The sequence below is a fragment of the Microplitis demolitor genome, chromosome 5 (assembly GCF_026212275.2).
Source record: "Microplitis demolitor isolate Queensland-Clemson2020A chromosome 5, iyMicDemo2.1a, whole genome shotgun sequence".
NCBI classification, from domain to species: Eukaryota; Metazoa; Arthropoda; class Insecta; order Hymenoptera; family Braconidae; genus Microplitis; species Microplitis demolitor.
In genome coordinates, this window is record NC_068549.1 from 5,918,286 (window position 1) to 5,945,387 (window position 27,102).

The window sequence follows — 27,102 nt, forward strand, 5'->3', positions numbered from 1 at the left end:
ATATTTTTTAACTTTATATATAAATTACTATCGTATCAATACTTCATTCACAAAAGAAAAAAAAAAAAAAGGAAATTTTAGTATTGTATTAATTATCGAAAAATATTAATAATTATCGGTATTATCAATGAGAAATAGTAATTAAAATATATATTTATTCACAATATACTTAATATATATTTACATCACGGAGATATGAAATAAAAATAATTTTAAAAAAATAATAAAATTTGGTTTGCGAGTTACATTTTGTTCTTATTATCATTATTTTACACAATTAATTTTTTTTTTAACTCGCTTTAAATTATTGGCGGTAATGAGAGCCGGTTGCGCGAATTTTTTTTTTACCAAATTCGCGTTATTAATTTATTTAATAACACATTAATATTATTAATTATAATTATTAATTAATTAATAATAAAATAATAGTAATAGCAATAAAATAATAATAATAATGAGAAAATAATAATAATAATAATAATAATAATAATAATAATAATAATAACATTTTTGAAATTAAAAATAAGAATAAAAATAATAAAATAATAATTGCTAAAATCTACAATATAATTTACTTATCAGATGCAAATGTCGCGTGATCATTTAATGCGTAATGATCGCGACAATTAAAACAGCCATTACAGTGCTTAAAATATTCAATAATAATAATTACAGCATAACGTTAAAAAAAATTAATTTCCAGCACTGCTGTAAAAATAATTGTTCATAAATTCCTTAAATAAAAAAAAATGTAATGATAAACCAGATAATAAAAATTGTCTTAAAAAATATCAGGCGGTTTATTGATAAATCATTAAAGTTTTTTTTAATTAATCAAAAAATTTTTAAAAAATCTATAACACGAAGCACAAATCTTGGCACGACAATCAGCGACATCTGGATTTTCATTGCAACCCAGATGGACCAGTGCTGCTGGTGATGTTGGTACTACTCGAGTGGTTGGTAACAATTTGAGGTGTAACGAGATGGGAGTCGCCATTTGCTTTACCGAGACGTAAAATTGACTGGAGCGATGCCACTTCGGACGCTAGTCTGTCTAGCCTTGACTTGACTTCGGTTTCTGTTTCGGGTACCGCCGAAATACTGCTCGGGGCATTCCATTCAGCACCTAATGAAATACCTGAATCACGTTCGTCGCTGGAGCCCTCGTTGTCCCAAGGCGGGGATGCCCTGGGACCGGGTTCCTGTTTTATGCCGTGAAGCGCTAAGAGGGCGCTGGCAGCATCTTTGTCGCCAATGCGTGACTTATGCCTAAGTTTGTGTGGCAAACAATTGTTTGCCGCGGGGTTGTGTGATACAACGATCGTTGCACCCTCGTCGCCACTGCCGGATGACAATTCAAATGGGGATTGAGCACGTCTGCCTCTTGATGATAAATTAAGAGCGCTAGTTGTATCAAAGTGAATTGCTGGATGTGGGTAAGGATATTGGAAGCTTTCGGTTTCGGGATACGCACTAGTCTCTGGGACATAGAGCTGTGCTGGAGATCTAGGTGATCTGGTGCCACTTACTGGTTGATGAATTACAGACGTATGGACAGGACTCGGTGATCTGGCATAGAGTAGGGCTGCTGATGGTGGTAATTTAGCTCTTTTTACACTTAACGTTGGTTCTGATGGTAATGCTGCCAAGACATGCTCAGTGCTGATGACAGTCTCACCACAGATACCGTATTTGTCCCTAATGGCCTCTAATTGTGACTTGAGGATATGATTCTCCTTGCTGAGCTCCATGACACGTTGTTCCAGTACCATGTCATTGAAACGTCGCTTCTCCCTTGAACGTTTGGCGGCCTCATTGTTGCGTCTGCGTCGGTCCCAGTAGCTGTCATCCTTCTTGTTGTCAGGAATGAACTCCCTTTGCTTGCGCTGTGAGAATAGTTCCTTTCTGATGTCAAAATTCGGGGAATAATTCTCGGGATGTATCACCTGTTGATCATGATGATGCTGATCCTGCTGCGCCTGTTGCTGCTGCTGCTGTTGCTGGTGGGAAGGATGCTGGGAGACCTGCTGCTGTTGCTGTTGCTGCTGTTGCTGGGACTGCTGCTGGTGGGAAGGATGCTGCGATAACTGTTGATGATGGATCTGGCCAACGTGATGCCCCGGGTGGGTGAGAGGCGGCATCGGACCATGGGCATCATGTCCACCGTGCGATCCCTGTCCTGGATGGGCCATTGTGTGACTTGCTGGCATGTTGCTGTTAAGGCAAGCGGTTTCACCGTTTATGGGCGATCCACTCTGGCGAGCAATGAACTCTGCCACCATAATTCGTCTTCTTATAACATCTAGAACAATGAAAAATAAATATTCTATTAGTATTATTCTTTGTCATTACCATTATTCTTATACTAGTACGGTAATGTCATTTTTTGCTTAAGGACCTTAGTTACTAATCTACAAGTAAATTTAATCAAGGATTATCCTATTAATTTATTGCTACGGCTCTTAGTTAAAAGACAACGCATCGTTGGCCTCAAAATAAGGCCGCACGTACAAATCATCAGATATAAGGAATGAGGAAATTCAAGACGACGACCTCGTACTGCAAACTTATAACATGACCACTACTTTTCCGGTTTTATACATCATTATAATGCGGCTTTGACTTTTTTCTTTTTTTATCAAATACAAACTTTTGATATCTGTTTTGATTATTAATAATTAATGGTGTCAAATTTTTGAATTACGGTGAAAATATTGATCTTATTAAAAAATTAAAAAAAAAAAAAGTTGTAGGAAATTTGATTTTCTAAAAAAAATGTCTCTTATAATTTTTTCTTAGGACTAATAAGAAAGCTGGAATTTCAAATTTAACATTTTGATAATTAACAAAAATTTGAATTATTCATTATGAATGTTAATTTTAAAATTACGGTGAAAATATCGGTCATATAAAAAAATCACAAGAGACATTTTTTATATAAAATTAAATTTTCTACAACTTTTGTTCGAAAACTTTTTTAATACGACCAATATTTTCAGCGTAATTTAAAAAATTTGAATCATTCATTTCAAAAATAAGGTTGAAATCGTCCCTATTTATTAGCAATAAAAAATAATCAAGAGTGAGTACGTAATACTAATTGTGATTTTATCATAGATACAATAATAAGAGAATAAAAAAAAGACACAACAATCTTTGTATCATAATGTGGGTCAACTGATGCAACTTCGGCGAACAATCCCCGACGATAGAACACGTGCATTCTCAACTGTAGTTATGCGGTTACACAAGAGCCCTGGTGTTGAGCCTTGGGACGGTGTTGGCCGTACAGTACACGACTGTTAGTCTTATATATAAATATACATAAATACATATATATATATATACATTGAATTGTATGATGAAGGGACAGGGGAAGGCAAACAAGAGCTGCGATCACGACTCGACCAAGCCGATTATATTACTTGGGGGAGTAACTCTTAAAGTACTCTTTTAACTTCTACATATATTTATATATACATATATATAACATGGTATAAAATTTAAATACTGTTACTATGTACGTAGTCATATTAGTGTTTAAAAAAAAAAATTCAAACCATTTAAGTAAATTTCAAATTATTATTTTATAATCTTCGTCTACCGCAGCAATAAATAATAATAATTAAAAAAAATAAAAAAAAATTTCATCTTATTGAACAAGGCCACATGTCGTTATAGAAACAAAGGTCGTTGATCTGTCGAATTATTTCGGCATTTGCCTCCTTCCTTGATGATATAAATTGAATAACTTTACTATGTTAGTCAAGTCAAGGACGGACATTAATACATACAAGGTTGTCAAATTTACACTACAATACAATTAACTCTTATCGCCACTATCATAATCATGTTTTATAATTCTACGAAATTAACTTTTTTATGTTATTTTTTAAATATTACTTTACAGTACTATTAAAGTTATTATTACTATTAGTGTACGTGATATTAAATTATGCAATAGATTTTATTTAAATTCTGATAGACGATAAAAGTAATACTTTTTTTTAAATTATATAAAATAGATGTATATATATATATATATGTGCAGATAAACACAATGGGATGGAGGTTTAACTTATTGCAAATGAGACAAAGTAATGAGAGATAGGTCTAGTGATATTATTGCGTCATTGCAGTCAGCAAAGTCTGAGTCTGAGAGGACGGTAACAGTGAGACAACATTACATGTTGTGTCAGGTAGCAAGTAATATGTGCTAGTATATATATATATATATATATATATATATATATATTGGTTGTAGCATGAGCCGGGTACTTACGTAATTTCAGGCATGTGTTTGCGCATGCGTTTAATATGAGTTTAAAAGAGTTAGTACCACGTGCAAGTTAGAGAGCCACGTATATTATAGCGGGAATAACAGATCACACATGCCAGTAATATGTATATATATGTATATGTATGTATATATATGTGAGATTAGTTAAAAACGTCTGTATCATTCTAATGTAACAGCCAACGGTGAATGTCAGCCGCCAAGGAAAATCTTTACTACTTAACTAATTCTTTATATAGATATACATAAAATGTATATATTATATATATTTTTATACAAAATCTTATTGATGCAAAAAATTTTACCTGAGTCAAGAAATTTTTGAATTATGAATTAAAAACAAAAATTTTTTTGAAGTGAGAAAAATTTTCTTGAGACAAAAAAAATTTTCTTGAGGCCAAAAAAATTTTATTGGGCGAAGAAATTTTTTCTTAAATGAAGAAAACTTTTTTTTTATTTCTAAATGCAAAATATTTTTTGCGCCAAAAAATCTTTTTTTTTCTGTATATATATACATGTATATGAGATGATACTAAAGTTAGCCGATATTTGATAATTTTTGAATTTTTTTTCAAAACAGTAAATCATGAAAAAAAAAAAATTTGAAAAAATTGCACAAATAGTTTTTTTAATTTACTACATGTGCATATTTTTACATTTTTTTAAATTTTGTAATTTATATGGTGAAAAAAAAAATCCGAAAATTTTTAAATGTCTGTTAACTGATACATCATGTATATCAGTGTGAATGTAGCAAACATCAGACAAATTTAAAATCAAATAATTAAAAAAAAAATATTTATAAAAAATGCACTTATTAATTTCAAAATTTTTGAAATGCCCATTTTTTTTAAATTTTATTTTATTAATTATTTACTCTATTATTATAATTTTAAATTTGCCTGATGCTTGCTACATTTATACTCATCATACATATACATATATATTTATTATTTAACTTTAATGTTAATGACATAATTTGATACTTATATTATATATTGTAATAATTTAGTTTTTTTTTTTTTTGAATTAAATATAAGTTTGTTAAAAATGAAATTAAATGGATTTAAACTATTATCATTACGTGACTAGATACACGCGATCTTTATTGATTGATTATTTCGTAGAATAATTCTGCAATTATGTTGGTGTGAGTCATTGGATAAAACTATTATATATAGAGTGAATCTGTTTTATTCATGGAAACAGTATGTAAATATTTAAATATATATTTTTAAGTAATAGTCATACATAAAATGACTAATTTAATTAAATGGTTAAAATAAAATGAAGGATTTCGCTTATTTATTGTTTGTCTCGAAGGATAATTATAAAAATTTAATTAATTAAGCGTCAACTACAATGTTGTGTTTTGTAGATTCAGGGGCAAAACCGATTGCGATTTGACGTTGATCAATAACATATACGTAATAAATATTATGACGCATATGAAAAACCTATTGCCGTAAATTTATATTTGTTTTATATATATAATTAATTAATTAATTACCAATGCGCAGCTTGTAATAAAACTAATATAAATTACAGAGAAAATTTAAATTTTGTAACTTTTTTTTTTTAATTATTTACTTAATGAATAAAAAAAATAAGAGGAAATAGTTATTGACATTAATTTAATTCTTATCAATTAAAATTTAAAATTTACAAGATTATGCAATAATTTCATTAGAATCTTATAAAATTATTACTAAATAAATAAAGGATTTTAATTCCATGAAAAATGTTATTTATTGTTAGACAAAAATATTAAATTAATTATTTATTACCTAATTATTGATAAAATAATTATTTTATAAAACGATAATTAAAAATCCACGTGACAATCGGATGATATAAATTTCGATGGTACCAATACACGCAATACAAAATAAATATTGAGTAAAAACACCTTCGACTATTACTTATATTATTATTATGTTTTTTAATTTTTTTTTTTAAATTCATTACTAAGTCGAGCGCACGTGTTTGCTTGGTTTTGTTGCGGAATCGTATCGACGCACGTGGCAATAACTCCGATATGATATACATACACTGAAATGACTTTATCATCTTTTACTTTTATATTTTTATTCAAATTAAATATCTATTAAATATAATATAGTAATCGCTGGTATAATACGCGTGATTACGATTTAGTATATAGATTACAACGTAATAAATTATTCGCTTATTAATAATCATGATTTTTAAGCTAGCTGACGTTTGATAATTTTTTAATTTATATCAAAGCGATAAATTAAAAAAATAAATTATTTTGAAAAATTGCACCCATAGATTTTTTAATTTTCTCCATGTGCATTTTTTTATTTTATTTTTTTTTTTGTAATCAATTCATTAAAAAATAAATCCAAAAATTGTCTATTAATTTAAGGATAATAATTTTTGAATTTTTATAAAAATGATAAAATATAAAAAAAAAATTATTTCAAAAAATTGCACTTATAGATTTTTTAATTTTCTACATGTGCATTTTTTTTTTTTTTTTTTTTGCAATCGATTTATTGAAAAAAAAAAAAAATCCGAAAATAATTAATTATCAAGTAATTTGTGAATTAAAAAAAAAAAATTTTGTTATTTAACTATATAGTTAAAATTTATGATAACAAAAAAAATGTATACAAAATTAGGTCGATTTAATGATTGGAGATAAGATAGTAGTTTTTTTTTTTTAATAATAACTTTCAACTACTTTATAAAAAGTAAACACGTGTGTTACAGTAATTAGTAATTGACTAAATACTATTGTAAAATAATTTTTGATAAGATCAGATGTTAAAAAAAAAAAATTAATAAAACGTAACAGATAATTTTTAATAATTCTGTAATTTTGTAAATTTTTTTTTTTACTTGTAATTAGAATTAAAAAGGATTTACAAAAAAAAAATTTATTCATTTATTAAATGTAATATAAATTAGTAGTTTTTTTTTTAAAATGGAAATAACGAACCGTGACTTTGATTTGGCAATAAAAAGTAACATTGACAATAAAAGTTAATTATTTGTATTATTGAATAATAAAAAAAAAATAAATAATTATAATAGTTATGTAATTTAATAAAATAGTTAATAATGTAAATGCGTAATTAAAAACAACATGAGGTCGATGCCAGAAAATAATTATTCAAGGCAGTATAATTCGATGATGACGCAATGTTAAGTCATGCGAGTAAGAAAAACAAGGGAAGCTAACTTTGTTTTATCACCAGCGTTTACTAAAAAAAAATAATAAAAATAAAGAAAAAACATTTTATCTATATTTTATATTCGTATATTTTTTTAAATAATTAATAAGTCGCGAAATTATAATAAAATAATTAATTCAAAAAATTGCACCTATAGCTTTTTTCATTCTCTTCATGTGCATTTTTTTCAAATTTTTTTTTTTGCAGTTGATTCATTAAAAAAAAAAATCCAAAAATTGTTAATTGTCTGCAAGCTTCAGGATCATAATTTTTTGAATTTAAAAAAAATGATAAATTATAAAAAAAAAAAATTTTTTTAAATTGCACTTATAGTTTTTGAAATTTTCTACATGTGCATATTTTTTTTTTTTTTTTTTTTTTTTTTTTTTTTTTGTAATCGATTCATTAAAAATAAAAGTCCAAAAATTATTAATTGTCGACTAACAGCATCATTAATTTAAATAACATTTGTATATATTTTTTTGAATGTCTAATATATATTACAAATGAATTACATGATTGGTTGTGCCCTTGAAGTTTAAGTTAATATAAATTTGCCCTTCATTTTATATATCTGGTGTCTTGAGCTCATGAATTTTATTGCACATGTTAAATGTATTGGTTTAAGTAACAAATATTTTTTACTCTCCCTCAGTTACATACAAATATATACATATATATGTGTATATATAATGGAGTTGGACGAATTAGGCCGTGGCCCACTTTATTAAGAAAATATACATGACGTTAACGGTAATGTAAAATAAAGATTCAAGTAATGGTTTTTATTATTATCATTACTAAGATGAATACTGTATATCAATAAATTAACAAGAGGATTAATAATTCAAGCGGAGAGTTAATTAACATTGATAATTAGTGACAAGTATTTGCGGCATTGCCACGTGCTTTTTACCGGCAATATATAATAATAATTATTATTAATTAAAAATAATACTCGTTACCTGAGATCTAATAATCTTTGGATTTTTTTTTCAACGAATCAATTACAAAAAAAAATATTTCAAAAAATTGCACCGATAGCTTTTTGAATTTTCTACACATGCATTTTTTTATTTTTTTTTTTTTCAGTAATCTACTATCCAAAACCAAAATCCAAAATTTCTTGTCTACCAACTTCAGAATCATAATAATTTTTAGAATTTTTTTCAAAACGTCAAATAATAAAAAAAAAATATTTTTAAAAATTGCACCCACAGTTTTTTAAATTCTCTACACATGCATTTTTTTATTTATTTTTTTTCTGTAATCTACAACTCAAAAACAAAATTCAAAAATTACAAATTGTCTCCTAACTCCAAAATCATTCAAAAATTTTTAAAAACCAGAATAAATATTTTAAAAATTTAATCAGAGTGAAAAATTTTTCAGTGGATGTTAAAAAACTTAAATTCTACTCACAGGCAATTTGTTAATGAAAATTAAAAATTTTTGACGTTTGCTGTCAGTGTCATTTAAAACAAATAAAAAAATAAAATCTTAAGGATAATAAAGTAGATCATGTTGTTATATTAATGTGGATGATGATATCTAACATAATGTAAATCAAAGTTGATGAACGCAAGCGCATTAAATAAAATAGAGAACATGAGTAGTCGGGTTACGCGAGTTCGTATGACGCAACAATTATTGCCGCAGCAGCAGTAGCATTACCAGTCACATTCAAAGAAACGTGAATTTCACCCAAGGTCTTTAAATATGTATATGTATATGTATATATGTATATATGTATATTAGAGAGGAAATAGATAAAATTTAAAAAAATGTATTTTTTAATTGCGATGTTGATTTGAACGTTTGATAATTTTGTTACAAGTTCGTCAACCTTTTTTATTATTTTCATCACGACATTGAATTAATAGAGGATGTGCTGATGTTGTAATTTAAATTGTGTAATTTATAGATAATTATTTACACATTTTTATATTTTAAAATAACTTATTTTTATTTAAATAACAAATTTAAAACTTACCAATTGTTAATTGTTGTGCTGAGCGCGAGTTCGCGCTAATACCGAGATCCACTTTGTCTACTCCGTACTAGCGATTATTCAAAAATTATTTTGTTTAAAAAATATTCAAAAAATCAGTCCAGAATAAATAAATAAATCACTTAAACAAAACTTCGTTGTATCACTGGCGATACGATCCAAGCCGTAGTCCAAAAAATTTAAAATCCAAGACACTTTTTTTTTAAATTTTAAAATTAAAAAATAATATTTAATTATTTAAAATTAATAAATAATAATAAACAATTATTATTAATTATTAAGTAAAATTCCACAAAGATGCTGACAGTAGAGTTTTAACAATAAAAATAATTTAAATATTTAAAGTGCGCGGGAACTTTGACACGTCCGTTCAGTACGAAAGCGCGCTCCTAACTGGCTCAGAGCTTTGGTTGGCTCGTGAAACTCCTCAGCAGACTAAACTCAACTGAGTACACTGGTAACTGGTAAGTAGTAGAGTGTCTAGTGTGTATGCTCTCTCTCTACTGGCCTCAATGTCGTCGTATCGCGTGTGATGCCAGAAGACTGACACTCACTGTACACACACACAACTGTAAAAATAAAGCTTCAGTGTGTGCGTGTGTGTGTGTGAGAGATCCGAGTGCTTATGCTTATGTTATACTAAAGTAAACTGTTACTGCTGCTGCCGCCGCCGCGTGCCCGTGAGTTTCCGTAACCCCGTCATCGTATAGCAGAGACTACAGTTTAAATTAACCGTGTATTTGTTTCTCACATTTACATATATATATATATATATATATATATATATATATATATGAATATACTTGTTACACATTCATATCACTCACAATCTTCATTCCCAATACAACTCAACCCTACTCTTATATATTTGTATCCTTTGTATTTGCTATCACTCTACATATATTTGTTATTGAGGATAGTGGGAGTTGGGATGCTAGCGGTGGTATCTCTTTTATGAATTGTAGTGGTGGTAATTCTGATTACCCGGTGGGGACAAGATTAACTTACGTACCATCACCGTGGAGGGATTTCCCTCCCCACCCCACCCCTTTTTAAATCATTTACTCGTCTGCACTCCGTTACATGTGATACTACTAAATATTATCCAATAAAATGTAAATACTATGTGTATATATAAGGTGTATTTTATTAATTATACCACTATTATGTGGATAAGATGGACTATCAATTAGTTTTTATTGTTTTTTACGAGGGAAAAATTCAAAAGTTTAAGTATTTTAATAAATTTAGCTAGGTTACTGAGACGCTGGAGGAGGGAAAGCGCAACATGTTTTTATGATATGTGATATATAGGGGAGGTATAGAACGAGGTGGATGCGTCAGGTCGCATTACTGATGAGTCTACTTGGGTATTTGGAAGTAAATTGAACTTATGTACTATGACACTTCATACATATGACTCAATAAATTTACGAATGATATTCTCTTTTAGTAGCTGATGCTATGACATTTTATGGGTATTGACATATTGTAATACTCAAAATATAATTATTATGAAATTGCGAGTAGTTCAAATTTTGAAGGGAATTATTTGGTAAAATTATATCTAATTTGAAAGTTTCTGAACTATTCGTAAGTTTTTGAATTATTCGAAACTTTACGATTAATTTTTAAAACTTCGAATAACTTTAAACTTTACATGGGTGTGAATGTAGCAGACAGACAAATTTGAAATTGTTAATAAATAAACTAAATAATTATTAAAATAAAATTTTTAAAAAATACACATTTAAGAAATTTAAAAATTAATAAGTGCATTTTTTATAAATATTTTTTTAAAAAATTATTTACCCTATTATTTCATAATCAAAAATTTGTAAAGCTTCGAATTATTTGTAAATGTTCTATTAAAGGACTTTAAATTGTTATATTTTTCCCATAATAATTCAAATTTTTGTCAGAAGTAAAAAGAGTTCAGATTTGAATCTAAAAAAAAATTATTTTTGGTTACTATAAAAAATTAAGCTCTTCATTATATAAAAATTAAATATATGAAAATTGATGGAATTTTTTCGATTCGAATTGAGTAATTTGAAAAGTTATAAATATTTAAATATCTCGCGGATAATTCGCAAATTTACAAATGAATTAAGAATTTGAATTATGACTGTACTGACATTTTGCGACAGTTTACATGGATCCCCCTTTTTCTTAGGAATAGATTTCAACGTTCAGTATATATCTTTATATATTAATATGTATGCTTACTAATTTTTTTATTTTTTCTATGTTAATTGAATAGTTTATTAACTCCAAATTCCAATTTCTGATTCTTTTTCATATTAATTTTAATATACAAAATTAAAAATTTTGCTTTTCTGTGTAACAAATTTTAATATAAATAATAGCCACTTTATAATATATCATGATCCTGGTTTAATATTAATATACAAACCCGCACCAAAAAATATATAAATAATATATATGTCCCATATAGCCAATGCATTGATGCATATATGTAACATATATATTTTTTCGTATGGATATACTAATTTTAAGTCCAAAATAAATTACAAACTATTAAAATTTGGAGCATCGTTTTTTTTCATGAAGAGAACTATCTCTCCGCTTCGCGCTCGAGGTGTGCAATTTTATTATCCATTAAAATTTTCTGATTATAATTTATCAACAATATACATCTTTATTCTGGTTAAATAATTAAATTAATTAACAGCGCAGTTCCATGTTAATTTTTATCTAAAATTTTTTTTGGCCGCGAATTTATTAAGAAATTCAAAAATTTAAAAATAATTAGACGTTATTAGAATTGTTGTGATAACTTTTGAAAATTAACAATAAATAGAAAGTTTTTATTTTATAAAAACTAAAATATCTTTCAAGCTTGTAAGTATTTAAAAGTTTATTTAAAAAATTTTCATCATAAGCTGAGAACAAAGAATTTATGTATAGAATATGTTTTAAGCGCCAGAAACAAAATAACCGATTTGGAAGATCAAGGCTATCAACGACTTGATCTTGAGGTCTTCGGCATATTCCTCCTCATACACTTGGTGCGACCTTGATGGTTACACACACATGCACACATAAAAAGATGTTGTGTGTAATGCAGACTAAAGTTGGCCAATTTTTCGTCCATCAGAACAAAAGATTATTTTCGCTCAACTATTTCAAATTTACTGTATTTCATTTCTTATACTTTGTCTCATACTTTATAATTCAACGTAACGTTACGTTACGTATTTATAGAATTTATATTTATATACGCTGTCTTTGTCGTCATATGAATGTTCGATACTAAATAAAAAAGACGTAATTTTCTATTTTTAATTACAACTTTTCGAGAAAAATTTTATTTGTTAATTCAACGTTAATTATAAATTTTCCAATTAAATTATTTAATTAAACTAAACTGCCGCGTATTTTAACCAATGATGTAATAAATATAAATAATAATGGACAATTTTATTTAATAAATTTGACAAATGCGTAATTAATTTATTACTTTATTTGTTACCCAAAAATGAATGACAGTTAAGTTAACAGACATTTAAAATTTCAATAAATTTTTTTATCAGATGAATAATGGAAAAAAAAAATTTCTAAAAAAATGCACATGCAGAAAATTTAATAAACTATACGTGCAATTTTTCAAAATATTTTTTTTCATAATTTTTTGTTAAAAAAAATCAAAATATTGTTAAATGTCTGCTAACTTTATTGACATCAAAAATAAATATAAGTATAGCAGACAGACAAATTTTAAATTATTAATAAATAGACTAAATAATTAATAAAAAAAAATTTGAAAAAAATGCACATTTAAAAAATTAAAAAATTAATAAGTGCATTTTTTGTAAATATTTTTTTTTCAATTATTTACCCTATTTATTTATAATTAAAACTTGTCTGCTACATATGATACTGAAGTTATCCGACATCTAATAATTTTTGAATTTTTTAAAAACGATAAATTACTAAAAAAAAAAATATTTCAAAAAATTGCACTTGTAGTTTTTAAAATTTTCTACATGTGCATATTTTTAGTTTTTTTTTTTTTTTTTAAATTAAGTTATCGAAAAAAAATAAAAAAATTGTAAACTGCCTACTAACTTCAGGATCATCTGCTACATTCACACCCGTTACTCAACAATTAAATTTTTAAACTAAACAATTAAAATAGTAAGTAATGAGTAATAAGTAATAAATAATTACTATGACTATAACGTTTAAATAATTAGTGATCGAGAGTAAAAAAGTTAAGTCAATGGAAAATTATTGCGTGTACTTGCAATCACGATTATTACACCTGGACGTCACTATTACTTATTAAAGCTGCGTAAACTTTCACCGTATTATCATACCCATACAAATAACAATAATCTACTGTACAAATATTAAATTCAATAATTTATGTACATATTTTTTGTTAACAAAATATTTATTATAAATATGCAAAAAAAAAAAAAAAAAAATAAGCAATAATAATAATAAGAGTATTGCTGTTGTTTAATTAATATAAATATTAAATTTTGTTTATTAATAAAATAATAACCGATTAAATTAATGACCTCAAATGACCTTCAGTCATCGACCAGGTCACGATCGAGGTGATTGCCCTGATGAGGGACGTAAGAATAAAATTGTGAAATCGTATAAATAATTGTTATGATGATTCATCGTTAACACCCAGTTGCGAAAGTTTAACTAATGTATACAACTATGTATTCAAGTTTATTGTACTAATGTTGTTATATATATGTATATATAAATATATTTATATGTGATGCTATATATCACATAAAGAGTTGACGGTCTTTTAAACGGTGTAACAGAGAAGTAATGGACACTAAAAAAAAATAAAAAAAAAAAAAAAAAAAATTGTTTGGTCAGAAGTTTTACACATCGTAACACTTGGCGCTTCATCATCTCGAGTTCATTGACCAATGGCCAGTTAGTAAAAGCTTTCATATTTTGATAATTTCAAAATCTTTACCGGCTAATCTCTTAGTTAGTAATTAAATTAATTTATTAATTAATAATTATTATTAAATATATGCAATTAAAGTCATTGATTATTTTATCTTGACAAAGGAATTAAAATTTTTTTTTTTTGAATTGCTTTGTCGAGTATTGCTTATGATATGTATATGTATATATATGGGTATATTGATATCAATGTGATAAGATTTTATTGGAGAGTTAGACAGACCGGATCTTGACATGTATACTTTTTTAAAATCACTTAGTATATTTTTAATAATAAATATATGTATATATAGATATGTATAAAAGACTGGGAGCCTACTTGGCTCGTGGACGGTACTTTCATCGACCGAGTGAAAGCAATATGAAAGTGCTTGATTGCAAAGTAGAAAGGTGAAATGTACGATAAAAAGACGAACGCCGTTACGTGCGTGTATATTGCTCGAATAATATGACGCTCGACCCATTTGTATTATTATAAGTTTCCCGAGCGTGCAGAGGCTACATACTGAATTTATGCCGCTAGGCCCTTGACCCTTACGTTACTTTTGTTGCTGTAACTTTAGTATTATTGATACGATATTCAATCGAATTCATAATCGAAATTTAAAAAAAACCTGTTTCATATATATTGTATATATATAGAGGACTCGGATAATTTATTCATGGAGATTTGATGTATATTAATTTATATATGTATATTTATATTGTTGTACGTAATGGAATTTTTGGATATGATTTGTAAAATGAAATTGATTTTATTTACTGTGGATTTTTGTTAAAAAATTTTTTTTTCTTTTAGTTATGGGTATGAAAGGATTGATTTTTTTTTGTGATTAGAAAGAGTTGTACTGAAAATATATTTTCTTTACAATAGAGCGATGGCTATGGCTTTCTATATAGAGGATTTTTAAATAAATTGAACGGAACTATTTCAATTTTTTTTATTGTTTGCTGTTACTTATACTTTCTATGATATTTTAATAAACAATATTTAATGGAGTAAAATTTTATTTAATTCTCTACTCATTTCATTAGAATGGTCATATTTATATATATTTATTGAAAAATGTTAGGTTAAGAATTTAAGAAAAAATAAAGATTTTTTTTTTTTATCAACAGATGAAAACGCGGAGAAATTATTCTTGTTTGAAATGCTATGGTGTTATAGTTATGTCTGACCATATTGGCCACCTGACGGAAACTGAAACAAACATGCAGAACTGTCATAGTAAAATTTTCAATGGTCATAGTAATTTTTGCATGCGTTTATTTCAATTTCCATCAGGTGGCCAACATGGTCCGGCATCACTATGACACCATAGCATTTAAACATGAATAATTTCTATGTAAGAGTACCCTATTAAAAAAATCCATATGGGAATCCAGTCTAGATTCCTGTGGGTTTCCACATAGTGTTTTCGGATGGATTTCCATATGATTTCCTATGGGAATCCACACCAAATTTATATGGGAATCTAGTATGGATTCTTATGTGGATTTTTACCTCGATTTCCCATGAGAATCTGCACAATGTCAAAGTCTATATGGGAATTTTGTATGGACTAGAAATTAGAAAAATTATCAAAAAGTATCACGTTATTGATACAAATACCATAAAAATATCAAGTTTCTATATAGGAATCCAGGTACCGAAAATTTCCTATGGATTTTCCATATGGGAATCAGATACCCATGATTTCTTATATAAATCCATAGACTCGTATATTAATTCCTATGGATTCTTATATAAATCCATACTTTCCTATATGGGTTCCCATGCAATACATGGATTTTTTTAATAGGGTAATAATAAATTTTGAAAAATATTCATTATAAATATTTCTATTTTTTTTTTTTCATAATTTCTATAGGACACTATAGATTAAGAGAAAAAGTATCAATATATATAATTTCTTATAATTTGTGAAATCATTTTTTATCTCAGTAGCAAACTCCTCAAACTCAATTATATACAAACTATTATTTCCTATTTATTACTTTTTCTTATAATTATTTACGTTAATAATTATCGTGTATGCATAATACGGATCATTAGATAATACATTAGTCAGAAATGTTCCGGTATATATATATATGTATTTCAAATGAAAACGTCACTTGACATAGCAATGATACGTATCATCCGTGCCTTATCATCATAAAGTTTGTGACAACATTTCGTCTTATTTGTTATTCACTTATATACATATATATATAACTTATGACTCAATGTCTTTATGATTATTATATATACAATATACATTACTAATAAATCATAGGTCACTTGATTTTTTTTTTTTTTTTTTTTTTTTTTTAAACAAAATAATAAAAGCTCACGAGATTTGTTAATTAAAATTGAATACTAAAATAATTATTTAATATTCATTAAATAAAAAATAATATTTTTAGAGGCCAGGTTTTTAAAATTCTTATACATTAAGCATTACAATATAAATAAATGTCAATGAACTGACCAACTTTCTTTTAAGAGACGCGTAACAATTTCCCGCTAATCCAATTTTAAATTTGATTGTCATTAAAATTCACTATAGTGTAATAATAATGATAAATTATTCAAAAAAAAAAAAATTTATTCAAATTTATTAGTTCCGTAATTATATTATTTAATTATTTATGTTAAGTTATTTATTATCAATTCTTTGCATAAATAAAATTAATTTGAGTTTTTGATGTCAATTTTTTTTTTATATATATTTAAATTAGTTTTGTTATGATGAGTAAAAATAGAGTAATAAATAAATCAAGATCAAGACAGGAAATATTTCCCAGAGAAAGTACAGAACTACTTATTCGTCTAGTTTGTAACACGCGAAATTTTTTATCTTTTTTTATTAACGTTAAATCTTTTTCTCGGGCTGCTGCTAAATTTCTTTTTGCCTGACATCATACAATTTTTAATTGATATATTACCCGTGCAAATAAAAAAAATCGTTTCAATAATTTTCAAAAAATTGTCACCCAGCAAATTTTTATGATTCTGAGATCAGTAGACAATTAAGAATTTTTGGATTTTTTTTCAACAAATCAATTATAAAAAAAAAAATAAACTAAAAATATGCACATGTAGAAAATCAAAAAAGCTATAAGTGCAATTTTTTCAAATATTTTTTTTTTTATAATTTGTCGTTTGAAAGAAAAATCAAAAAATTATTAGACGGCGGCTAACTTCAGGATCGAGAATTTTAAAATTTAGACTGTTTTTTTTTAAACTTTTTTGTAAAATGAGCATGTAGTTTTCGAGGTATAAAAAATATCAGATTAAAATCAATTAAGATTTAAAAAATTCAAAATTTTATTTACTTTTTGATAAAGCAAAAAAAATTTTGTTTTTGATTTAATTTAAAAATAATTTATTCCAGAGTAGTGATGCGAAATGACCGTAATTTTTTTTTCGGTCAGATCACAAGAAATTGGATGTCAATTGCTGATCAACATACATCAATTTGTTTTTTTTTTTGAAAAAAATCAAATTAACGATAGAATTTCCATTAGTAAAAAAAATGGCCAGTGGTCAATTTTTTTTGACAATTTTCCGACAATTTCTCAGCTTCACAAAATTACCATCAGTTAAAATACACACGGTAACTAAATCATTTATTATCTTTTAAAAAATGATGGACTATTTGAAATTTTGAATTTCACTGTAATGAAAATGTTTTATTACCCGGATATGATTATAATTGTAATTATTATATATTTGTTTATAAGAATAAACAAAGAATCAATAAAAGAGACGAGCTGTGTAAATGTATAATAGCGACCTTGGTAATTGTTGAGCCTTTTAATCAGGGCCGATCCGAGTCCATGATGGAAACAGAGACCTCGAGAGTGCACTACGAGTCACGATGACGCTATAATCTCCCTCTTTTATGTTAAACAAAAAAAAATATATATAAGTAAAAAAATAAATAACATTTAAAATTGTATATGTATACATAAAACTTAACAGGGAAGGACGTGGATAAGTCTCCATATATTCTGTGACAATTCAAGGTGATAAAAATGCATCCGTATCTGCAGCATGCACACGCACGTATATGTAAGTATATATTTATATATGTATATATGTACGTGCAATTCGATTATATTGAAGGACAACAAGAAGTCAAGGAACGATAAACACAATGATAATGTAATTATTATTGATTACAATAATTTTTATTTGCGTCGAATTTTTTTTAAATTCAACTTTTCTCATACTAATTAAAAAAACAATTTTGTTTTATTTTTCTTTAATTTATGACTTGAATATTTATAATTTTATAAGCAAAATCTTTCCGTATACAACAATAATTTACAGATTTTAATTTAGTGATTAATTATGTTTGGCGACATCAAATTTAATCGGTTGTTTCTTAAAATTTATGAGTTAAGGGAGGGGGAAATTACTAGTGCAACCGCCTGATAAAAAGATTTTTGGGAATTTTTTGGAAGAAAGCTATTGCATAGAATTTTTTAATATTTTGATGATATATTTGTGGATATATAATGAATATATGATAAAATTTTTGGACCAAAAAATTCAAAATTCAATGAGTTATTCGCAATCTCTCAAGGCTCAAAAAAAACGTCCCCCACTGCAGTGATGCGACCTTCCCGGTGCCGGAAATCAAAAAGACCAAAAAGTTTACTAAACTTGAAGGTATTTTCCGTACCATAACCCTCGGGCTGAGAAAAAAATTTTAAATTGACAAAATGGCGGGATCTTCAAAAAAAAAATTCAAATTTCGCGCGAAAATTCGATTTTTGGCCTGGCAAAATTACATTTTTGATTCGATTGTAAAACTGGAGGTTTATGGTACGTATAAACATGTATAAAAGAAGCTGCAATTCGAATCAAATATATCGGATGATTTGTCTTCGAGTTATAACTACAGCAATTTTGAAAAATGTATTTTTGAGAACCGATAAGCGGCTGCTCTTCAATTTGCTGTAATTCAAAAAAACTATTCGAGATATGCACTAGAAATGTTAGTATGTTATTTTTGAAGGTATAGACTATCGAAGCATACAAAAAAAATTGATTTTTTCAAAATTCCACACTAGTGGCCCCTTAATAAAAAGACAATTAAATAAATTAAGTGGTTTATATATTAGACGAATTGAACGGTTCTAATAGTAACGGCAATGGATCATAATAACAATTGAGCAAAAAAAAACATTTGTCTGTGCGTAGGTTATGTAGGCTTAGATATATATTTAGAAGGGATGTATATAATACGCCGACGCATTTCCTTTTGGGGCAAAAAATGATGGCAAGAGAAACCCGATCGACTGTTGAGTTGTAGTGTGGATATAAAGGAGAGAGACGAATCGAGGTCACGAGGGTAAAATCGAGTGAACTCAATAACATTCGATAGATCGACAAATGAGGGAGGTTCTCATGACCCAGAGCAAAACAAATGTAGAATGAGGCTTTCAATGAATAGATAGCGGATCCTTATACTTACGGATGCTTCCTGTTGATTTTTTTTTTTAGTTAAAAAAATTTTTTTTGACGATCTCGGTTACTCCCAAGGTCTCTTTGTGCTGTAAGAGTCTTTGTGGGCGCGACAGATATTAACCGTTATATTAGGATTCGCGTAATGTAGATCAAAGTGTATGCAGACATTTATATTTCTTTGTTCAGTCATTTTTTCCGTTAACATATGCTGCCGGTTTTTTTATTTTTATTCACTTTATGTTCGTATCAATAAAATATAATACTTGCGATAATAAAGGAGTGAATAATAAAAAAAACCGTTTACCGAGGGTACACAAGGGGGGATAAAAAAATATTATTGTTATTTTATAGATGATTAAATAATATTGTAATGTCATTAACTTTAAATACTTTGTATCTTGGCTGAGATGTTGTTAAGTTGACTGTCATTATGATTATTATTTTCAAAATAATCAAAGCGCCATTTTTTCCGGAAAAGATTTTTTATAATTTGATGCAACTTTTGACTGATAATTTGTGATTATTGACCACAAAGTGATGCATAAATTATTTATATTTTATAAATATCAAAATATGAGGGTAAGGGCAAGCGAAACGGGACTGAGTGGGCAAAACGGACCACTCCAAAAATTTGGTAAAAATATTTTTTTCTTTCAAAATTGCTTTTAATCATCATTATAATGACTCTAATTATCATGTTTGTACAATTTTTAGTGTCCCAACTCGAGTAAAAAACAAATTCAAGTTTAATCCTCAAAAGCCGCAATTCCTTTGATGTTATATTTGCCACCTAGAAAGTAGCTCTATTTCAGTACTCAAAATCTTTAATGGTAACTATGAGGTCTAAATGCGAATAATTTATCAATTTTAAATTATAAGTAAAACCTCAAAATTCTCAACGAATGAAAAGTTGTATTTCGGAATTTTTAAAATTTTAGATAGAAAAGGGAGGGGATAGAATACGTCGAATGAGACTTTTGAGGTTCAAATGCGGATAAAATTATTCCTTTATGTTTTGAGTATTTTGAGGCTCTTATCCAGATAATGTTATTCCAGTTTAGTTTTCAAAGTCGCAAAATGGGTCGTAACTACTATTTAAGGACTAAACTAGGATAACTTTCTGTGCTGTTGTCAATCTTAAAATTCAAAATTGATCCTCAAAAACTTCATTGAGAACTTTGAGACTTGAATCTGAATTTGTTTGTTGACTCGGGAAAATTTTCTTTCTTTAATTTTTTCGTTAACTTAATGTATGACTGGCAACAAAAATTACATAAATCTTTCTCACTACACTGTAAAAAATTGGGCGGGAATTCAGAGTGAAAACGAATTATATTTAAACCAAAATTCCCTGCCTCAAAGTTCTGGAGTTTAAAAAAGAATCACTACGCATAGGAGTAAATAAGTTTTTTTTCACTAGAGTAATTTCGGGGTGATCTGGATTTTAATTAAACGCATATACTCCGATTCAGAATTTTAATTTAATTATAATAAAATTTTGCCATAGAAATAAAAAAAAATTTCTCAGTCAGATTTCAAATTTTTGGGTATAAATTTCTATCAAAATTCAAATCAACTTTTTTTTAATGTTGGCATAAAAAATTCCGACTCAATTTTTATTCAAAGATGATTAATATTGAGCATTAAAAAAACAAAAAATTGGACAAAAAAAGAGTATTTATATTCTAATATTTGAATCTCACTAAATCTTCAATAATAAATTAAAATAATTTAATAGATAACTTTGTCATAAAAAATTTATATATAAATTAAAATCTTAATCATCAGAATGCTTCTAATTCTGTCACAGATGACGTTAAATCATAAAATGCGTCATCGACGCGACAAGATAGGCGGAAAAAAGAAGTAAATGTAAGATATAAACTAAAAAAAAAAAAAAAAAAAAATTCATATGTATATGTTAGACTACGGACATCCTGGAGTCGTTAACCGGCGCCGGCTAAATATTAACCGATAATAGAAAAACTTTTTAATTCAACGGTAATTACATCAACATCTACATCTGCAGCGAAACGATAGTATTTATATTATAAACAACAAATATCATTATAATCGTAATTATAGTTATACATGTAAATGTATAATGTATGTATACATACATTACCTCACAACGGTCTTGATGGACTTATATAGATTATATTTGATTAAGGAACTCTATCATACCTCGCTTACCTAATTAAATGACGTAAATTATTTCTTTTTTTTTTTTTTTTAATGGCATAGCTCTTGAATATGAACGCGAGACGATTCGCGACGCGATCGCTGATCGGGGCCAGAGAAAGTGGACGATGAACCCGGGACTCGTGTATCATCGTTACGCTACTTATCTTATTTATTTCCGGTTGCCGTACAAGTCAATTGTTGTGTCGTATCTGTAACTATTTTGGTAGCCGACCTGTCTTTTTAATTATATTCCCTCAAGATTAATATCAACCGTTTTAATTCACTTTGTTCCATTTCTATAATTATCATTATCTCTCAGGACATCAACAAAAAAAACGGTACCTAAATTACGGCATTTTGGTAACAACCTTCAGTTCCTGAGTTTCCGGGTTTTTGGGACCTTAGACCCAGGGACCCGGGACTAAATTACATAATTTACGTTTTACAAATCGACCATAACCTTTCGTAATTTTCCATCGGCAATAACCCATTAGCTAATTCGACTCTTGTCTATTTATTATTATTATTTTTTTTTTTTTTTTTTTTTTTTTTTTTTGTAACAGTTATTAAAGAATGTAATAATAATTTTTTTTTTTATTATGTATATATATATATATAAATATAATTTAATGATTCATACAGTGATACTGTCACTGGCATAACCAAGCAAGTATCGATTATCCAGCTTAGTTGTAATAGGAGAGTGGCACGCAACTACGGAAGCCGGAACGTAAGAGAAAGTTGACCACGACCCCCGAGAGTTAACATCAACAACATGTGACGTATGCTAGTTGATTTGTCTACTATACTATAGCATACCATGTATACATATAATCTCATATATAATACATATATGCATATACATATACACACACGTGTGTAACATGTTCCATAAGAATGTCAACGAATTAGTTATGTGATCATTGAACTCGAAAAAACTCGACATTTAAATTCAAAAAATTTTTTTTTACCGTTGAATTAGAGACTTTTTGATTTAACGTCTTATATTTTTTTTAAATATTCTAGACTAGATGTTTATGTACGGCTAAATAGAGGTCACAGCGATTTCAAGTTTGTTGTCGATTTTTTTTTTTTTTTTTTTTTTTTTTTTTTTTTTTTTTTTTTTTTAAGGATAAAGAGAAATTACAGTTGAAATAGAAATTGCAGTTACATTAGTGTTGAAGTTATAATAAAATAATTATATTTTTCAAGTACACTCAGTTAGATGTAATGCAATGTAATTCATATTTTGTTCGTATCAAGAGTATCCTCTTTTCATCAATTTCGTTACGCTTTCTTACCCTTTCGGGACGTAATCCCTTCTATTTGCGTTTTAGTATAATAATAATAATAACAATGAAAATATTATTTGCTATTAAAAAGTGATTTCACTTATACTATTTATTGTCAACTTTTAATTTCTTTTGATTAAATATAAATATAAACTATATGGTTTCGTTCACGGTTTCGTAATTTAATGTCTCATGTGTCCTAGATCCGATTAATTTTTAAAAGTAAAACGAAACCAATTGTAACAATAATAATATCTATACAATTGTTCTTAAAGTTAGTTGAATGTATACTAATATATCCCCGTATAAATATATAGATATATTTCATAACATTTTTTTTTTTTATCAAGGACATCGACCTCATGTGTGTTTTAAAACCACGTGAATCTGCTGATTTTACCGGATTTGCCTTCGTAACCGCTGACCACAAGTGTACAGTATACTTTTCTGACAAACATTTCCATAGTTATTATGATCATTATTGCTAACAAACATCAACACTTTTACTTGGCTAAATTACAGCATTTCCCTTATTAATTGTAGCTTACAACGGACTTACTTTTTTTATTTTTGTATACGAAACATAAAATACTTAATGTACCTAAAGAAAGTCCATTAAAGTAATTTTATATATTTTATATACTATATTATTTTAATGAATTTTTTTTAATGCAAACATTATTTCAATGCTAACAATTACACTAAAAAAAATTGGGAGCTATTACAGATTTTTATTCAATCAAAAAACCCGAGTCGAAAAATAAATTTGAATTTAAGTCTCAAAGTTTTCAATGAAGTTTTTGAGGATCAATTTTGAATTTTAAGATTTACAACCCAGTTTAGTCCTCGAAGTAGTGGTTACGACCCATTTTACGACTTTGAGAACTAAATTGGAAGAACATTATTTGAATTAGCGCCTCAAAATACTCAAAACATACAGGAATAATTTTATCCGCATTTGAACTTCAAAAGTCTCATTCGACGTATTCTCTCCCCGCCTTTTTCTATCTAAAATTTAAAAATTCCGAAACATAACTTTTCATTCGTTGAGAATTTTGAGGTCTTACGTATAATTTAAAATCGATAAATTATTCGCAATTAGACCTCATAATCATTAAGGATTTTGAGTACTAAACTAGAGTTACTTTTTGGGCGGGAAATAAAACATCAAAGGAATTAAGGCTTTTGAGGATTGAACTAGAATTTGTTTTTTGACTCGGGAAATCACTCATACGGAGTAAATAAGGAGTTGGTTTTTTCAGACAAGTGGTTTGGATTTGATTTAAATTCGCATTTTGAATCGGAGCCTAATTTTAAAACGGACTATTCACAGGAGTGAATTTTACTCCGACCTGGAATTTAAATTTTAAATTAAACTTCTCTTCGGAGTGAATTTTAGTCATCTGACCTGTATTTACTCCGGCTTTTGTCGACTTTTTAAAAAATGTTCTTGTATATAGAAACTGTTAAATATTAATTTTTTAAATTTGGTCTAGAATTCAAACATTTTACAGCAAAAGCCCGGGAAATTCAAAATAATTAGCTTGAAAAAAATATGATTTTACTTTGTGATTAATTATCAATAACCATAATAGATACATATATATATATAATTATCTGAATTATCAACAGCCTAAGTGTCGGTTCGCTCTTCCCTCGTTATGGAACGTTAACTAGTTATGAAATACACTTACAAGGTAACAAATCTACGGACATACGTATCTACGTATAAAGGAACGCTTTCGCGAGCGCTCTCTCGCATCTCCGAAGAAAGTTTCCAAGTAAGTGCATTTGTGCATTCGAAAGTACTTGTTTTCTTCTCATACATCCTCGGTATCTATACCCCTCACAATAATTACTTTATTATAACCATCATTAAAGAACTCAATCATATTGTTAAGTAATTTTAAATTATAAATAAAAGTATCAAATTTCGAGCGCTTTTTTTTTATTTTGTTTGTAAGACTCGGTAATTATTACGAACATGGGGTATATATTACATATGAGTTGGGTGTACATATAAATATGATAAACAATTGGCAACATCTTTAACGGATGCGTTCATTTGTTACGTCCTGTCGGATGTTTAAGTAACATATATATATTTATATATAAATGTGTACAATAATAGTAGCGCCCTCTCCCCGGATTACATTATTAGGGGAGAGTATAAATCGACGAATGATATATATATATATGTATGTATGTATGTATGTATGTATGTATATATATGCACATATATGTAACAAGTACTCATGCTTTACGTCTTATTACCACAGACTCAGGACATTGGCCTTCTCTATAGTATACAGTAGTTCCGAGTTAAGAGTTTATGTAAGCGAGAGTTTATATCATATATATTTATATATGTGTAAGTGACCTCTCAATTTCTTTTTTATTTGAATAAAGAAAATATTGTATTTATTAATGATATATATTCATTTGATAAATAAAAAATAATGATAATAATAATAATAATAGTGTTGATTAATTATTAATTATCATAAATAGTAATTGGTGTATTAAAAAAAAATAGCGAGACACTAAATGGGAAAGTAGGTCGCAGAAAGCAAGGCCACTGACACTATGACTTGTTCACACTTACAAGAGAGAACTCGAAACAATATTTTATGTTTTATAAACACTCGAAATTTGTTCATTTTTTTTTTTTTATAAAATTTTGTTTGGGAAAAATTAAGGAAATTAATTGGATTATAATGAGGCAGTGAAAAGATTTTATGTACGTTTTTTTAACTTCCCGCCATGGAAATTTAAAATTTAAAAAAAAAAGGAAGGTATTAGTTTTAATCCGATTTTCGAAAATCGAGTTTTCATCCATTTCCGGATGGATGTTCGCACGTGTGTGTGTGCGTGTATGGATTAGTACGACAAAAATTAATTTTGTTTAACTAAATGAATTTTTTTTGTTGATCAACAAAATAAACATTTTTTGATTTCGAAAAACTCGAAAATTTGTCAATCAAAACGTTTTCGAGTTTTCTGAGCTTGAAAAGAGTGAAATATTTTTGAGTTGGCCCATTGAAATTTGTAACAACAACAACTCTCTCGCCAACTTCATTTTATTCCTAATCATTGCCATACCATCGCCATTTTTCGTTTTATGTTTTGAATTTAAAAAAATATTTATTAAAATCACTTTGATTATCAAACTCGCTACTTACTGACATCTCTCAATTTATTTTTGACCCGGTAAAGAATAAAACACTAACCTTGACTTTACACTGATGAACACTCATTGGCATTTTTCAAAATTTTCATCACTTGTCAAATTCACTTACTTCACTCACGCACTAAAAATAATTCACTGACTTTACTACTATCACGCACATATTTTTCACTGAATAATCCAATTAAATGTCTTATTTATTTCGATAACAGCGAATTTAAATAAAGTGACAATGACTAACCCCAAAATGCTTACGCTAGACTGTGAAGTGTGAAGCTAACCCCCCTTAATTTTAAATTACCCACAAGACACTGGAGTTCGTTCAAATTTATGAGTGTGAATGTAGCAGACAGACAAATTTAAAATTATTAATAAATAGAGTAAATAATTAATAAAATTAAATTTAAAAAAAATGCACTTATTAATTTCAAAATTTTTTAAATGCCCATTTTTTAAAAATTTAATTTTAGTAATTATTTACTCAATTTATTAA

General features: G+C 27.4%; 1 protein-coding gene across 3 annotated transcripts; it reads right to left on the reverse strand.

Moving 5' to 3' along the window:
- Positions 1-95: 95 nt before the first annotated feature.
- LOC103574459 (histone-lysine N-methyltransferase 2D) lies at positions 96-26,869 on the reverse strand. Of its 3 annotated transcripts, XM_008553906.3 has the most exons (3): positions 9,497-10,105; positions 1,950-2,305; positions 96-1,889 (listed from the first exon to the last, which is right to left on the reverse strand). In XM_008553906.3, exons 2-3 carry the CDS (start codon positions 2,283-2,285, stop codon positions 906-908), a joined length of 1,320 nt encoding a protein of 439 aa, XP_008552128.1. In that variant the 5' UTR covers positions 2,286-2,305; positions 9,497-10,105; the 3' UTR covers positions 96-905. The 3 variants fall into 3 exon arrangements, with proteins under 3 accessions (XP_008552128.1, XP_014297308.1, XP_008552127.1); XM_014441822.2 differs by lacking the exon at positions 9,497-10,105 and adding an exon at positions 26,653-26,869 and having other exon boundaries at positions 97-2,305; XM_008553905.3 differs by having other exon boundaries at positions 97-2,305; positions 9,497-10,104.
- Positions 26,870-27,102: the final 233 nt, after the last annotated feature.

Excerpts from the sequence above, each read along its gene's own strand:
- LOC103574459 (XM_014441822.2), bottom strand. The coding sequence starts at position 2,285 with ATGGTGGCAGAGTTCATTGCTCGCCAGAGTGGATCGCCCATAAACGGT.